This window comes from Xenopus laevis, chromosome 7S (assembly GCF_017654675.1).
Source record: "Xenopus laevis strain J_2021 chromosome 7S, Xenopus_laevis_v10.1, whole genome shotgun sequence".
NCBI lineage: Eukaryota > Metazoa > Chordata > Amphibia > Anura > Pipidae > Xenopus > Xenopus laevis.
Genome location: NC_054384.1, coordinates 35,503,989 through 35,522,122, shown reverse-complemented (window position 1 = coordinate 35,522,122; position 18,134 = coordinate 35,503,989). Strand labels below are relative to the sequence as shown.

General features: G+C 37.7%; 1 protein-coding gene across 4 annotated transcripts in view; it reads left to right on the top strand.

Moving 5' to 3' along the window:
- LOC108697217 (cadherin-23) overlaps positions 1-18,134 on the top strand; it is a 599,373-nt gene that overhangs the window by 187,266 nt on the left and 393,973 nt on the right. For all 4 annotated transcript variants that reach the window (XM_041571124.1, XM_041571128.1, XM_041571125.1 and 1 more), the window contains one exon: positions 12,401-12,543. In XM_041571124.1, the coding sequence (XP_041427058.1) occupies positions 12,401-12,543 (143 nt within the window). The remainder of the gene's footprint in view (positions 1-12,400; positions 12,544-18,134) is intronic.

The following is an 18,134-nucleotide window of genomic DNA, read 5'->3' as shown; positions in this document are numbered from 1 at the left end:
TGACAAAACAAATTTGCTCACCACTACCAATACACTTTCAGTTACACTTTTCAGCCCTGCAGCCTTAATATAAGCGTGTGCTCTGCCTAAATTGTTTAGGGATTGTTTAGCTAAGCAATGCTCTGTGCAAAGTGCAACATTTTGAGGCACATTGTCCTTTTTTTTTACGGCTGCATTTTGGGCACCTGGTAACAATTGACAAAACATAAACTTTATTATGTTTCATGAATTTGGATGCAGATTGGTAAATTTTGTGCAATTGAAGTCACTTCTAGCACATTGAATCAATAATAATTGTGTGTGTTGGTGCAATCCACTAAGGCAACTGTTGAAGCAGTACCTCTCAGTCTCCCTTTACTTTACAATTGCAAGCAACTGTGTTCTTTAGAGCAGGCAAAATTAGCTCATTGCACGACTCACAGTTTTGCACCCATTTCAGTTCTTTGCACTTGGACTTGTTTTTAAATATAAGCCATTTTAATTCTTTAGCACAAAGTCTGACTTAATTGAAAAATATGGACATATGATTTAGTGCTTTACGTTAGAATCTGATAATTAATGCCGCTAATGAATTAATTGTTGATTTCATTCCTACATAATTATCGAAGTAACCTTCGCTGCCTCATTTGCACTGTATATCCTTCTCTTGTTCTTGAGTCGGTTTTAAAGCCACGTAATTGAACTGCATATTACTCACACATGAGGATGCAATCTAGCAGCCGGGCTACTTTTAATGTCTTTGTACTCGAGCTTCATTAATAACAGTAATGCCAGTATCACTCGCTCTTAAATAGCCTAATTTATCAACAAGCAATTTAGCGGGCAGCCGTGGCAGGGATGCAGATAACCAGACATGACAGGATACCTACTTTCTACCTGACAGTGCTGTTTTTCCTTCCAAAAAGGAGGAATTAATCTGCCAATAGAGAAAATAAAAAGCAAAATATGCATTGCATTGCAAAGAAGCTGTTTATTAACGTTTGGAGAAATGACACCAGTTAATGATAGTCTGTGCTGGCTTGCAGAGGGTGCCAGTCTGCAAGTGATAGAACACATCAAGCTAGGTTAAGGAAATAATGGTTCTGGTAACAGTGCAGTGTAATGAAAAGGTTGAAAGACACTTGTATAGCTTCGATGGCTGAAGGTACACTGATAACTGTGAACTCTGTCATTAATTACTGTAATTGCCTTTCCAGCACATCCAGAATATACACTGCACACTTGAAGGTTATGAAAAGTCAGGGCTAAACATAAAGGATGTCTTTATATGTATAAAGGTAACCGAAAGGATCCAGAATTATGCTTACAAGGCTGCATTTTAAGTGGCTAAGATCCTGGGACTCATGCGTGATATTGTCATTCTGTTTTCCCAAAATAAGATGTCCAATAAATACAGTTTGGGAGTCTTAACCTTAAAGTAGTTCCCAGGTAAAACATAGTCCCTATATTCCTTACAAATTAAATTAGTGAGTGTAGGACTGACCACTGATCACTGTGACATAGGCCAATATATGGATAAGAAACCACCTTCTTTGATGTCATTTTAGTGGATTGTTTGCAAAAATCTGGTCTCCCGACATGCTGCAAAGATCGTTAGCCTATACTTTACCAGTGCACAAAAAAATATTGTATTAAAAATCTAAAGGGACTTTTCATTGAAGGGAAGTATACATCTTATTTTTGTGGAAACACTAATCTAGGGAAGCAGCGATTACCAGATTCAGTTCCAGATTCAGCTGAATCTGAGCATTTTTTAGCAGGAATCAGATATGGTGAATCCAAAAGCCTGGCTGAACTCTGACCTCTATATCTGCCCATGCTCCAACTATTTCAGGCAACAGTGTAGGTTGAATTGACAAGTTTGCGTTATCCGTACTATAAACCATAGATTTTTATACCTCTGTTGTTTTTCCTTTCTTTGGCATAGAGCTTTCAATGGCATGTGGCCGGTGTTTTCCCCACAAAGACAGAATTTATCGAGACAGTTATTCTATATCTATTGAACAAATACCACATGTATTAGTTAAAAATATGAGTGAATATGATGTTAAAATTAAAATAAAATGATTGAAATTCAGTTAACATATTTCAGGGCAAGGCTTTACCAGACAACATTATAATTATTCTTGAGTCGGTATTTGCTAATATTGCACTTTGCTTACTTGCCAAACTATTTGATATTTTGTGAGAAAGTTGTTTCCAACCCCCCTTAACAAATCTAATTGTGCTTTATTTGCTGCAGATAGTATTTTGCTCGTTAACTAGCCGCAGCACATTAACTGTAAATCTTTAGTAGAGCCCTTTACCTCTGCTGCTAATGTACTAGCGGGTGACTAAACACAGATCATTGAGAGAAGCCCGAGCAATAGCTGATGCTGCAGCAAGGTAACCCAGGCTCCTGTCTGAAGGCCGCTGTCTTATTATCGGTTCTTCAACAGAGTCAGAAATACTGGGCACCTTAGGATTTTATAAATATGCTCTCTTGCAGTCAATGTGTTTCTTCTATCAATAAATTTTTCTGTGAGTGTTTAATATTTTTGTGGTCGGGTTTGAGGTGCTTTATTTTAGTTGCTTCTTTTACTGGCAATGTATGGACTAAGTCAGTGCTGTCCAATTGGAGGCCTGCATGAGGCCCGTGGCCCCCCACATGAATGTCTGTCTGCTGTGTCTGCTTACCATGTGTAAGATTTAAAAGGTATCACTAAACTGCATTGTTTATACCTCAAATTCAGACTATAAATTCCTGTATTATTCACACATGTAATCCCCCCTACATTGTATACACAAGTAACACCTCTATTGTTCACACCCTAAAGCCCTGTACTGTTCATACCTGAGACTCAGACTGAAACTGCCCAGATAATTCACCTGTTCACACATAATACAAAATGCTGATGGGACACCAGCACTGTGTCACTGTATGTTGAGTGGTCTTGATAGGTTTCCCTGCCTCATGCTCTGTTCTGCCTCCCCTATGCTCCTTGTGTGTACTATACTTACCCTACTCGATGTGTGCCATACTCTGCCTGCCCTATGCTCCCTGCATGTGCCATAATCTGCCTGTCCTATGCTCCTTGTGTGTGCCATAATTTGCCTGCCCTACTCTGCCTGTGTGTGTCATACTTTTCCTGCCACATGCTCCCTATGTGTCATACTCTGCCTGCTCTTTGCCTGCCCTTTGCTCCCTGGGTGTGCCATACTCTGTCTGCCCTATGCTCCCTGAGTGTGTCATACTCTGCCTGTCCTATGCTCCTTGTGTGTGCTGTACTCTGTCTGCCCTATGTTCCCTGTGTGTCCCATACTTTGCCTGCCCTACTCTGCCTGCGTGTGTCATACTCTGCCTGTCCTATGCTCCTTGTGTATGCTGTACTCTGCCTGCACTTTGCTCTCTATGTGTGCCATACTCTGCCTGCCCTGTGCTCCCTGTGTGTGCCATAATCTGCCTACCCTATGTTCCCTGTGTGTGCCATACCTATGTGTGAAGAGGAAAAGAATCACTGGCAAAGCATGGGTTATTTCTAGCATGGAGAACCCTTGCTCATTTATTGCGGATGCAACGTTTCGGGGTGTAACTCCCTTGTCCCGAAACATTGCATCTGCAATAAATGAGCAAGGGTTCTCCCTGCTAGAAATAACCCATGCTGTGCCAGTGATTCTTCTCCTCTTCACACTGAACTCGAGGTCGCCAACGCCTCTTTCATTGAGCACCAGGGACACATACAGATTAGGAAGCCCAGGGTGTGCGAAGGTAATCTCTTCTCTATTCCATACCTATGTGTACCTTGCTCTGCCTGTGGAACATAAGACTGGTAGGGGTTTGTTCTGTGGATTCATTTGCATTTAAAATAATTGTTGTTAGGGGTCCCTAAGGTGTGTAATGTTCTGGGGGGGGGATGGTTTGATAAATTCTCTCAATACAGTTTATTAAAAAGGAAAAAGAGTTTTTCCTTTTGTTCAGCTGACAATATTTGCAATGAATTAACATTAATCTTGGGCCATTAGCCCGTGCCCCCTTCTGATTTCATGTTAGCAAGCTTTTAATACTTTTAGAATACTTGGCAAAGTGAAAATAGAATTCATTATATGCAAATTGCATATGCAAATTAGGACAAGGAAGGGCTAATGAGAACACAGTACGAACATGATTTTTTAAGAATTGGATTTGTTTCGCCCAGGCACTTGGAATTAAGCCAAATTCAAATCCTGCTGAAAAAGACTGAATCCATAACTGAATCATGGATTCAGTGCAGCCCTACTTTAAAACATTTTTGGGACTGTCCTATCTTAGCCACATGTCGAATCACACTTGTGTCTAACTCACACCCTTATTGTCAGTACTGAAGTGAATATTTACATAAATCTCATTAGAGGAAAATCTGAATCTCATATTTTTTTATGAATGAAAAGGGCATCATTCAGAATGTAATATATTAATATTAGGATTAAATAACTGTATTGTCATAGTTTTAGATAATCATGGTGATTAGAGGAGAAACAGGCATCAAACTGGCTAAATATATAAACGATTGTTTTTGTGACTTGGACCAAGCTTTATTAAATAAATTAAATACTGATGTGCTTACCAAGGAGTAAGCATATCAGACACTGGCAATAAAGATCAACATGACTAGGCTGTGGAGCAAAGGCTTATACATATAGCGAGTATGTTTATAAAAAGACAAAAGTTCATTACGTTCATATAAAGTATAGTAATAACCTTTGCAAACACCACAGATTTCTCATGCTCACAAGAAGCGGCACATGTATAGACACGGACACTTTAAGAAAAAAAAACACTGATGAAAATAAGTAATAGATATTCACGTTTGCACAATTGATATAAACTTTAGAAATTACATTTTTTTTCTAGGTTTTTCTCTGCCTAGACATTGGATCTTGGAGAAATGGACACTTGTTTGGATGAGTATAATGGAGGTTGGCAACTCTGAAAGAGAAAGACTCTTTTTATATGCTCAAATCCATCCATGTTTGTAAATTTAAATTGTAACACACTTCTGTATTAAATTGGTCATAATATCCATAGTGTAGTGTGGAAGATACAGTTACCCATAGCATTTCTTAAGATGCTTGCTTTTAAACTGGTGACCAGTAAATGTTTCTAGATGATTGTGTTTTGCATTAAACAATACATTTAGACACCTTTTCTCTCTGTTATCATACTCAATCAAGCCAAGACACCAGCGGGGACAAGCCTTGAGCACTAAGATCGTATTGAAATACAGTATATGGGACAAGTGGGACTTATTAATAACTACACGTATAATGGTTCTGTATACTTTGTGACTTTTGTTTAATATAGCTTATTATCCATTTTGCCATCTTTCCCACCAATGTTGGGATGGGATCAGTGAGGGACAGGCACTAAGCTGTATATATTCAAACAACACTCAAAAGACTTTAATGGACAAGCATTCGTTCAAACCATGGATACAAAATTTTTAGGTCTTCCATTGCCCTTTATGAACCATTGATTGAGCACAAATTGGTTTAAGAATATACGCAACATCGTATTTAATCCATTTAATCGAGACTGATGTTTTAGTGGCTGTTTTATGTATATAAAAATGTGTTGTTTAAGAATTGTATTAGTGTTGCTTGTATATTACAAACTTCAATTAAATAAAATGCCTGTAGGCTAATCAGTGTTTAACTAAAAAAAAGTGCATAGTACCAGGCCTGGAAAAAATGTAATAAAAACATCATACAACACTAATTTGTGCAGTTTATCTAGCGATGGTAATTTAATTGTTCACTGAAGTGAAATATGTATCATTGTGTGTATCATCATCATAGCTTTTGTAGATCTCAAAATATACAATATTCGACACATGGGAGAACTAAACATTGCAAGGTTGTGTGGCTTGAAGAGGGAGATAGAAAAGATACATTTTGTTTTAGAGAGGGATAGTAAATTCAGGCCTCTCCAAAAACCTGAACTCTCCTTAAGTATATATGTTAAATTAGTTTGATATTTTCAGTTAAAAGAGTTTAAAAAAAAAAGGTTAAGCTTTTAGTTACAGAATATACCACCAATCTCTGAATATTATAGGTCTTCTCCTTAGGACCCCAGAGGTATTTAAAGAATTTTGAATAGGAATATATAACAGACCACCAAAACTGGATTTTTAGCTAATTTCTGCTTTTAAAGTAATTTCATGCAAATAACCATTTTTCATCAAATCCATATTTTTTTTTCTTTTTTATAATGCTACTGCTAAGTCTTTGGAAAAGTTTTGCCAAATACTTTGTACCATGTATAACAATATGTAAAACAGACTTTATTAAATCATTTTTGTATATTTATCTCAGGAAACTATTTAGCGATACAAATATAAGGATATTGGTATGATTTTGGGTAACTGTTACTACTTTGTGGGTGAAAGTTAGAATTTACCATGTAATAAATGCTGTATTGCTTCTACAAATCCCATAGAAATGAATAGAAAGTGGGTAAAGTATTCTGAGGTAAACTGTAATAAATCTGACCCTGGGACTCCGATTTAAAAAAAAGGTTTGTGATGACAAATCTGATTTACCAATTTAATGCAAAAATGGTTTATATATTTTATCAAATGCATATATTTAAAGATTATAATGGCATTTAATAACTACAGCATGCATGTACTAAATGCAATCATAGAAGGACAAGACTTCTGCTGCTTGATGCAAAAAGTACATTTGCTGTAGTATTAAAGCACCAAACCCTAAAAATAAATATGGCTAGAAACACCATATCTTATATAAGGAACTTATTGCACCATCCTAAAGGTTCAGCGTCTCTATATTAGTAATGGCCCAGGCATTCAAAGTTGTTACAGAAGCCCTCCAGCTTGGATTTTGCAATGAGTGTCTGTGACACGCACATGCTCAATGTGCTCTGGGAAACTGTTGAGAAGAGAAGCTTAGGGATTGTCACAAATTTATCAAGAAGAAAATGAGGTTGGCCTGTCATTTAAGCTGATGCTACAGGGCTGATTAGTTGATTCTGATGCTTCTGAGCGGTCATGTACCAATAATCTAAATTATTTACTTAAAAGCCTTATATTGTGACATTTATATTCTTGCTAAAGGGCTGTGGTGGTGTTGGGGTGGTACAGAAGCCCAAAATATAAGGAACAACATTTCTACATCTAACCTTTAGTTCTCCTTTAAGAGCACTGTGACAGCCATCCTGTAAATGAGCTGATAAAAATACCAGTGAGTAACTAGCATACTAAAATTTGTTGTAAAGAGCTAGTATGCGTTATTTTGGCTAATGGCTGCTGTTGCCATTCTGCTTAAGAGATGGGATAACCGGTAGCTCAATCTCACGTGAGCCTGCAGCTTCTTTTAGACAGAGGAGAAACTGCACACAAACACCATGCTTCTCTTGCAAGAAGACATAACTTTATTAACACTTCTGCATTAGCAGACAAAGATCATGTTACATGACACTGTATCAGTATCAGATTACTATGGAATTTGTATGAGAGCCACAAAAAATATTCCAAATCCTATTTTATAAATAAATTATTTGACTTTAGTTTCCTTCAGTCTGGGATGTCCTAATTATAGCAAGTAGGCAGGAGCCCTTTTGTGGATATTGTTATTAAGACAAGCCTTGCATTATTTTTTGTGCACCAGAATGCGGGATCTGATACAATTAAATGGTAAAGAGAGCAGAGGAATGTGGGGAGAGCATTGACATCTAGGAAGTGCTGAATGGAAAGTGAAAGTAACTGCCTGCCCCACCTCTATTCCTAAGGCAGTTTACAACAGCTGTAAATGCTTTAATAGAAAATAAAATTTTGATTTCATGTTTAATTTGAAAATTACTTTTATTATACATTTTTTATGTCTGGGTGATACGTCCACTTTAATACATATCTTAACAGTAGTTGTTATGAAAAATGAAATTTTCTACTTTTGTGGTCAGTAACATATATACACTATTTCCTGTTGAAATAATTGATAAACTGTCGGTTGTTTGAATGTGTTTGGTTATAGACAAATGTGTGGAAGCCTCAGGCGTGCCTTCGGCTGTTCATATGCACTGTTTCCTTACAACTTTACTGAATAATACACAAAAGACTGAATGCAACATGTTATTAAATATTATGTTATGAGTTATGTTGCTCATATTAATACAAGGAATATTTTAAAGTTATGTTAACTTCAATAATGTATTTTTAGTTGCCAAAGAATGTTATAACATCTCCCTTATGTCAGTGAATTCCTGCTTAGAAAGTCTTTAGTATTTCTGGGTGTGAATGTAAGGGAACCAATTATAATGGAGCAAATATTAATAATATTCAGACTGCTGTGCATAGGTCCTGCAAGACACATTTGAAAGTAATTAGTGGTGTCAGATATGGTTTGAGTAGCCTAATACTGTACATGCCTTTCAGTTATCTACCGAATGGGTAGTTTGTTGGATTAAATCAGATGGTTGAACAACTATGTATGAGTGTATCTATTTATACATATATATAGTGACGCACAACAATTTTTTTGCCACAGTTTCGTCACACGCGGCAGTTCATTTTCCAAAGTCACCCGAAGTTGCCTCACATGGAAACTTCGGGCGACTTCGGAAAATAAATCGCTGCATGTTATTAGCGCCGGCGTTTTTTCATTTTAGCTGGCACAGAGTCAGGGAAGGCATTTGGGGAGATTGGTTGCCGCAAAACGAGGCGATTACTTTTTTCACTATTTGGGGACAGGGCCCTACTGTAAGGGGCAGATTTATCAAAGGTCGAATTTTGAAGTGAAATATACTTTGAAATTCGACCATCGAATGGCTATACTTCGACTTTGAATATCGAAGTCAAAGTTTTTTTTTACCGAATTGAACGATTTGAACGATGATCGAACAATTTTACTTTGACTACAAAAAACGTAGAAAAATGCATTAGAAGGTCCCCATAGGCTAACATAGCACTTCGGCAGGTTTAATTTGGCGAACTATTGAAGTCGAAGTTTTTTTAAAGAGACAGTACTTCGATTATCGAATATTTAAACTATTTAACTTCTAATCGAATTCGAAGTAAATTCGAAGTCGTGGTATCCTATTCGATGGTCGAAGTATCCAAAAAATTACTTTTGAATTTTGAATTTTTTTACATCGAAAATTCCCTCAAATTGACAGTACTTCGATTATCGAATATTTAAACTATTTTACTTCGAATCGAATACTAAGTAAATTCGAAGTCGTGGTATCCTATTCGATGGTCGAAGTATCCAAAAAATTACTTCGAATTTTGAATTTTTTTACTTCGAAAATTCCCTTGAATTCACTTTGACCCTTGATAAATCTGCCCCTAAGTGTCAACATGAACTGAAAAATATACAGTACCATTTAGTTCTGTGTTTTTTACTGTGTCTCATAGCATGCTATGAGACAGTTTTATTTAAGCACCATAATACAGGTTGTTAGTGTATAGCTAAGGCAAAAGCAAAATCAAAATGTTCAAATGTTCACAGGGCATTGAATGTAATCAGGCTGCTCCACAGAAAGCCTGACTTGAGAGCTTTAAAAAACTGTTCCTGTCATTCTCCAAAACCTCCTGGTCAGATCTTATCTCCCCGAAGAAAAGCTAAGTGTAAGAGTCAGGCAAAGGTTTGTGACAAGGGAGAAGCACTGAGGCTAATTGCATTTGTCCTCTCAACACAAGCCAGGTTATGAGATCACAGCCACACTGATACACAACTTTGCATTAGAAAAAGAAAGATGGAAGTGAAAAAGCTGGAGGTCAAACTCCGTTCACACTGCAGAAAGAGAGCAAACAATGGCATTGATAGAAAGTGCATAAGAAAGCAAAGGCAAGATAAATGGAGATTATCTAGTGAAATCAGTAGCCTGTCTGAATCCTTAAGTTGAAAAAATGGATCTTATGCAGAGAGTACCTACAGGGCTCATCCTAATATTATGTACGTTTCAATGACAGATTGCAAAACTTCTGGAAAAGGATTTAAAATGGAAACAAATCACACAGCATTTACTGTGAAATGGATAATCGCTATATCTAGCTGCCTGGCAAAGCTGGAATTGACTGCGTCACTGTCAAGGAAGAATATTTATTTACTTAACAAAATTAAGTTTAGGTTTTGCCACTTTCAAAACTACATTGTAAAAGGGTTATTTATTAATTATTGAATTTGAGAGAAAAAAAACAGTGATAAAAATTATAAAACTTTTTTCTATTTCACAAATAGTTTTTTTCCCCCATTGATCTATTCATTGCAAGTGAGGGTGTAAAATCATGACTGTTTTAAAAACAGTCATGATTATATTTAATATACCCCCCCCCCAAAAAGCTTTCATGCTAACTTAAATCATTATGAATGCATAAGATACTGCCATTGACATCTGTAGAATCTCAGCAGGTTTCATTCAAATATATTTTCATTTGATAACAAACTGAAATATTATTGAGATCTGAACTTTTGCAGCAGTTTTCTAAAATGATGAAATTCAATCTGGATATCTGTGTTAAATCTTTGGATAATTAATTATATAATGACAATGTTACACAGGTGCACAATTAATTATTGGTAAAAAAAAAAAGGAGCATTTCATTCATCAGTGTTTATTAAAACCTTTAGACATGCTTAGATAGTCAGGGCTGCTATACTGCATACCTCACAACTGTCCTGTTTTTAATGGGAAAGTCTCAATTTAGACAGCTCAGTCCGCAGTCCCCTTTTCTTACTGAAATGTCCTGAGTTTCTCTTTGATCTCCTGCAACGAAAAAGATACAACAATTAAATAAAACTTTTTCGCAGAGAGTCCAGAGAGTCCACTTAGATACATTTGTAACTATTTAAGCAAAGATACATTTGTAACTCTTTAAAATAACCAAATCTCTTGGGAGAACTGAGAATTACAGTTTAGGGCAATTTCACCTTCATTAGCAAAATGATAGTAAATAAAATATATATATATATATATATATATATATATATATATATATATATATATATATATATATATATATATATATATATATATATATATATATATATAAACTCACCCTAAAACCCTCAGAAAAGTGTTTCCATAACCTGCCAAATGTTGGAAAATGGACATGGTATTTAGGGGGCGTGGTCCAAAATGTTGCCTTGCTAAGCACAGCAGAACTTTTTCCCCCTCTTTCCTATTTTCAAATGTTGGGAGGTATGCTGCTGCATCAATTACAGTAAGTTAGATGCAGTCCTATGAGCAGCAAATTTTGCCTATAATTTTCCCCTTCTTAACTGTTGTATTGCCAGTTGCCAAACCTCACCCCCAGAGAAATGTGGGCTGGCAAGCTACTGCAATAAATAATGGGGCTAAATGAAAGTAGACTTGCCACATTTTTAATGTAATGTAAAGTCTAGTAACCCATAGCAACCAATAGGATGCTTTATTTGAAATAAGTGACAGCACATGCTGCCTGTTGATTGGTTGCTATTTTTTTTTACCAGACCTGTAGTCAATTTTGCACTTTTTATTACATTTTCCTGTTTATGGCCTGATTATATAGAATTCTACCTTGCAATGAAATTATGTTGCCAGCCCAGACATGACAAATTCCTGTTTTCAAAATCCTGTTTTTGATGGGACAGCGAAAAGGTTTTGTATATCAAAAATGTTAAACCATTTTAATTCCTAGGGATAACCTGACGAAGGGGGAACGCCCCCGAAACGTTCTGACGCAATAAACGTACCAGGGGTTGCACCCCGGTTTGAATAGCTCTGTGTTCCAGCCTGTATTTTTTCCTATCAGTATATTTTAGGAGGGCCGTCTCCCTGAAGAGCTGTGCACCAAGCGTAATCGTGGCAGAAAGGGCCTGAGTGTGCACGTGAGTTTGTATTGATAACATGACTGAAGCCATTGGAATGCAATCATGGTGTTTACATTACTTTGACACCAATTTTCTTACTTTTCACTTTGCAAGAAACTTTTGAAACATTTTAAATAGTCAATATCAATATGGCACAATCTATGAGGCATAAGTAGAAAAATGATTACTTTGCTGCTTCATAAATAGGTCCTAAATTGAATCTATTGGCATTTAGTGAGAGAATTATGAGTCATGTACTACATCTCTTTTTATAACCTGTACTGAACATATTTGCGCTTGCATGTAGTGCATTTTGCTTCCTCTATAACTTATGAAAATGTACCTACTTACTATATCATTAATACTTATTACATCATACGTATTTATAAAACATTAAAACTTCTGTGCGGTTGGTCTGCTTTTAGGAACTGGAGGATATTCAAAGAGAAATATTGACAGACAGTTAAATAATAGACATGGTCCTGGACTTTAGGGACAATGCATTATTTACAAACCTATTGGATTGGATTGGATTGGTATTGTGTGTTTGATATATTGTTGTATGTTTCCACAGGTACCTCTGTTACACAACTACTTGCTCGAGACTTGGATGATGACAAATTGGTCTTTGGAGTTGTAGGAGATGAAGCCAAGAAATTCTTTGCTGTGGAAAGTGAAACTGGTGTGATATGGCTGAGGCAGCCCTTGGATCGAGAGGTACTGTACAACTGTAGACATAAAGAAACAGCCCTGTGCAAATACCGTGCCTTTCTAATCATGGTCTCCCACATAATTGCAGAATTTTCTCCACTGGTGATTTTAAACTTTCTGAGAAAAAATGAATTGTGTTTCTTTAGCCTAGGCCAAATTTAGAGTTTTCAATAGACTTATTTGCCCTTTGTAGCCATTCACTCTGCTCCAGTAGTTCTGACATCTGTTTGTGCGCTTAGATCAGGGATGCCCAGCTGGAGGCTTGTAGGCCAGGATTTTTATGGCCCCCAATCTGCTAAGAGGCAGCATGGATTTCATTATACGACTTCATTATTTTAATTTTGTCCCAACCTTTAACATGCCGTATGGCATATCATTGACCAACTAAATATAATAAGGACAGTACTAACTTAGATGATTCCATTGTTTAGTGGAGGTGTTGACCTGGTTTCCTTAACAAAACTGCTTTTTTATATGAGACCATTTATTGCATTACTTTGCAGATTCTAAAAATTCTATTTCTTCACCATAAAAAAATCATGACAACATTATAGCCTTATCCCCAAGACTGTCAGCAACGGTTTGCTTGTAGTTATGTACTTAAAAATGACCCATGTTACCTAAGGGCTGTGTGAGTGTAAGCTAGACAAAACATATTAAAACGAATACACGAATAGCTTGCTTACTGCCTTCACAAGCTATTAGACTTGTATATTCATTTATCACATGGGAAAAACTAAAGGAAAAAGCACAAGTCTTCCTTAAAGCCATTTTACTGTCATGGGGTTTATTGTGCATTTATTCACAGCAGCCTAACCGACAGCCTGCATTGCCAGGCATTGTTGAAGATAACTGCAGGCAGTGCCAGGGGGCTAGGAATAGATTCATGCAAGTCTCACTGAGCTGTACTGTGTTGTCTGATAGCAGCACCTGAGAGAGGCAATCTGTAAATCTTCCTTCAGGGCAGCAAATTAACTGGCAGATATTAGGAGCGTTTACAAGCCTGAAGCAACTTACTTTGGGCACTGCTTTTTTTTCTTCTTTTGTCAATCACAAAAAATCACAAATATACCTCTTTACATCATGGATTTGTGTATATTATGCCCTAAACCACAGATATTTCATGCATGGATTTTTTTCCTTTAAAGAAAGAATCTTTATGACTTTATAATTAGGTATGCTGGGAGCACAAACTTGTATTGCTGTATTGCAGCACAGTCCAATTTGTGCTGGTAGGTTGCACACTTGCACCTTTTGTTGGTAGTGTTTTGCACATTCCCATACTTAGGATGTTATGTAATAAAAGGCGCTAAGTTTGCCCAGGAGCAGTAACCCATAGCAACCAATCAGCAGGTAGAATTTACGTGTCTCTTGTTTAAAAGCAAATATCTTATTGGTTGCTATGGGTTACTGCTCCTGGCCAAACTTAGTGTCTTTAATTACACATGGGGGCTAATGTCTGACTTCGGGTGGTAACTGTAAGGCTCCTGATGTGACTTTTGCTGATTCTTATAGGCAGTTAATGACACAAGAAAGATGTAAATGTGGATACTTAGATGCCATTTTTTCACACATTGTGCAGTGAGAAGTACGAAATAGTGATGGCAAATTTTTTTGTGGCCACTTTGCACATTGCCTCACTCGGGTCCATATGTTTTTTATGACATGCAATATTTAATTCTGCCCTTTTAAGGTTTATTGCTATATCTTAATAAAGTTTTTTTTAAATATGTTTTGTTATCGGTATCTATTATTATATGTGTTAAGGGTGCAAGGGATCAATAAGCTTTCCCCTCAATATGCACTGTTTAGGTTTGATTGCATTTAATGAATAGTATGCTAAGACTTCTTAAAGTGATACTGACACTAAAAAACTACTTTTTAAAATAGGAATGTACATTAAAAGTTACCTATAGGTCATTTTGATCGTTTTTGCTGACAGGTTTTTTTTTTTAAGTAATTGTTAGTTGACGTTACTAAACCTGACTGGTATGCCAACCTGACTGTCCCATCTTAGCCTGTCAGAATTTCTAATACGAACGGACTCCTGCTGCACAAATATGGCAGCCCCCTCATAGATGAGCACGGAAGTCAGATGGGTAATGTAAAGGCATTGTGCAAATACTTTATGGTTATAAGTAGCTTTCAAAGCCAATATTATGATAGATGTAAGAAAGAGTTTAATTTCTGGTGTTAGTATCTCTTTAACATACTCTATGGCAGTGCTGTCCAGTTGGTGTGTGCAGGGCAGCCATCAGGGGGGGACAGGGGGGAGAGTTGTAGGGGGCCCCGAGGGTAAGAGGGGCCCGGCCACACCGCAATTACTTAGCCGGGTCCCACATGCTTTCTGGGAGCTGCCAACTTCGGGAAGGCAGGGCGGGAGCACAAGGGGAGGTATCTTCTGTCCATTACTTTTTCCTTATTGGTCACAGAGTTTAAGTTGAGCTGCTCAGGGATTGAATAGCTGAGGTTTGACCTTCCCCTCATCCAATCACCATGCAGCTTTACCGGGACTTGAAATTCTGTGACCAATAAGGGAAGAAAATGCTAAAATGCTGTCACTGGAAGAAGATGCAGCCCTCCTCCCTTCTGTAGTTGGCAGCTCACTTACAGCAGGTGGGCCACGCTAATGAAGTAAGTACAACATGGTAGGGCCCCCCTAAAGGTAACCTTTTGTGGTCTCTGTTGTGTGGTGGGACCCTTGGCACCAAATTCTGGGGGGGGCAAGTTTTTTTTTAAATGGATGTTTAAGGGGGGCCCTGGCCACCAATGTTTTCTTTATGGGAGGCCCTGACCGCGAATGTTTTTTTAATGGGGGGGCCCTGACCACAATTGAGGGCCCTGACCACATATGTTTTTTTATGAGGGGCCTTGACCACCAATATTTTTTTATGACCACAAATGTTTTTTTAATGGGGAGGGGGGCCCTGACCACAATTGAGGGCCCTGACCACAAATGTTTTTTTATGAGGGGCCCTGACCACCAATATTTTTTTATTTTTTATTAACATGTGGGCACCCTAACCACCAATGTTTTTTTTTACTGTTTGTTGGGGGGTTGACCTGTGAGGTGGGGAGGGCAGTCAGGAAATTTTGTCATATGGGGCCCGGCAATTTCTGATGGTGGCCCTGGTGTGTGTGTCCCCCTCCCTCCCACATATAAATCTGGTGCTGTGACTGCTTAACTTGTGAAAACCTTGGTATCAATTCTGAGATTAGCTGGCCCCTTCATTGTTCACAACTAAGATTTTTTTTTGTTTAACTGTTTTTATTGTTTTCAAATTAAACAAGCAGGATTTCAAACAAAGATCAAAGAACAAAGCTATACAATAAGGCACACCTATACAACTTGTTGTGGCTAAATGCACAGAAAGCAAAATAAAATATAGTTTTTAATTGGTGATGCCACCTAAACACTATACTAGATTACAAACAAGTAAATTAAACCAAAACACAACTAAGATTCAGGCTGTAAAATCCTGCATTGGTCACACCTGTAATTCCTCCTGCATTGGACAAACATGTAATCCCTCCTGCATTGGTCACACCTGTAATCCCTCCTGCATTGGACAAACATGTAATCCCTCCTGCATTGGTTACACACGTAATCCCTGCTGCATTGGACACACATGTAATCCCTCCTGCATTGGTCACACCTGTAATCACTCCTGCATTGGACAAACATGTAATCCCTCCTCCATTGGTCACACCTGTAATCCCTCAAAGAGAGATTAGGTAGCACCATCCATTGATGGAGATTTAGTACCAGTTAGTGGTGTGCAGGGTCATATGGTATATATGATTAAACAAAAAAGAAAAAAAGTATGACCCATAGCATTGCACCTTCCCACTCTTGTAATCTGAAGTCCCAATGGTAAAAAATAAAACATAACTTTTACTAATAACCATCTAAAATTGATATGAAACGAAAAAAGTATATATTAGATATATTAAAAGCAAGTTTAGGTACGGAAGCTGAATAGACACGAAGTCAGCAGCTAATAAACGGTTACCAAGAATTGAGATAGTTGTATGGGTTTTTATTCACAGTGATAGCTGTTTCCCCACAACTATTCTCAACTGCAGCACCTGTAATCCCTCGTGCATTGGTCACACGAGTAATGCCTCCTGCATTGGTCACACCTGTAATCCCCCAGTACTGTTCACACCAGACTGTAAGGGACCGAATTGATCACCTGTTCACAAATCATATAAACTGCTGGAGGGGCACAGGCATTGTGTTACTGTATGTAGCACAGTAGATCTTAGAGTGGTCCTGATAGGTTCCCCTGTCTCCTGCCCTATTCTGCCTGTGTTCCATATTCTTCCTTGCCTATGCTTTCTGTGTGTGCCATACTCAGCCTACCTGTGTGTGCTGTACTCAACCTACCTGTGTGCCATACTCAACCTACCTGTGTGTGCTGTACTCAACCTACCTGTGTGTGCTGTACTCAACCTACCTGTGTGGCATACTTGACATACCTGTGTGTGCCGTACGCTGTATACCTGCATATTACATAGTTACATAGTTAAATTGGGTTGAAAAAAGACAAAGTCCATCAAGTTCAACCCCTCCAAATGAAAACCAAGCATCCATACACACACCCCTCCCTACTTTTAATTAAATTCTATATACCCATACCTATACTAACTATAGAGCTTAGTATCACAATAGCCTTTACTGAATCTGATCTAAATTAACACTAATTAGGTAGTACGTGACAGTCCAAAATACACCAGCCTGTGAAATATGACATAATTACATGTAGCAATATGGGGGGGTTTGTGGATGCACACCTAAGGCCAATTTCAAAAAGTATAATTTCAAAAAGTATAAAGCCCTGTCTAAGTAATTCAAGTAAATATGCCAGTGCATGTAATTTTGAAACAGGGTTTTTTTGTTACAAAGTTATGATCATAATATTGATAAGCCACCATACCACGTCAAGGTAAAACCCCACATGGTGGTCCCTAACTTATTTATCTTTAGTCATAGTAAACAAGGTACATTACCTCTCCGTAGTAACAATTCTTTGTGTAAACATCTCCTGTGCCTTGGTTTCAACTCTGTGCTAGATCCTCCCCCGCCAACTGCTGAGCGGCTTTTAAGAGGGAGAGACTGCCTTAACCAACGCCCATTTTAGAAAAGTAGAAGTCAGGTGTTGTAATTAAAATCAAGGTAGAGTGATATGTGCAGTTGCACAATAGTGTGTATACGTGTGTAAGTGAAATGTGAAGGTATGTATGGTAGTGATAAGGGAAAGTGTATGTGTATTTGGGAGTATATGTGTAAGAAAGCATAGAATAAAAGAATGTAAAGAAGAAATAAATGAGAGACATAATAAGTGTATGTGTACATAGAGTAGTGTCTAATGGGACGTTGGTTTTTTCACGGCTAGACCCTCCCATGCCGCCAGCACTTATGGCTTTTAAGAGAGAGCGATTGCACAAACCAAGGCACAACAAGTGAGGGGGACCACCAAAAGTATAAAGGGGGGTATGAGGGTGCAATAACCACATGAGCTTAGCCAAAGCTTCAGGCAAATACATCAATATGGGGGGGTTTGTGGATGCACACCTAAGGCCAATTTCAAAAA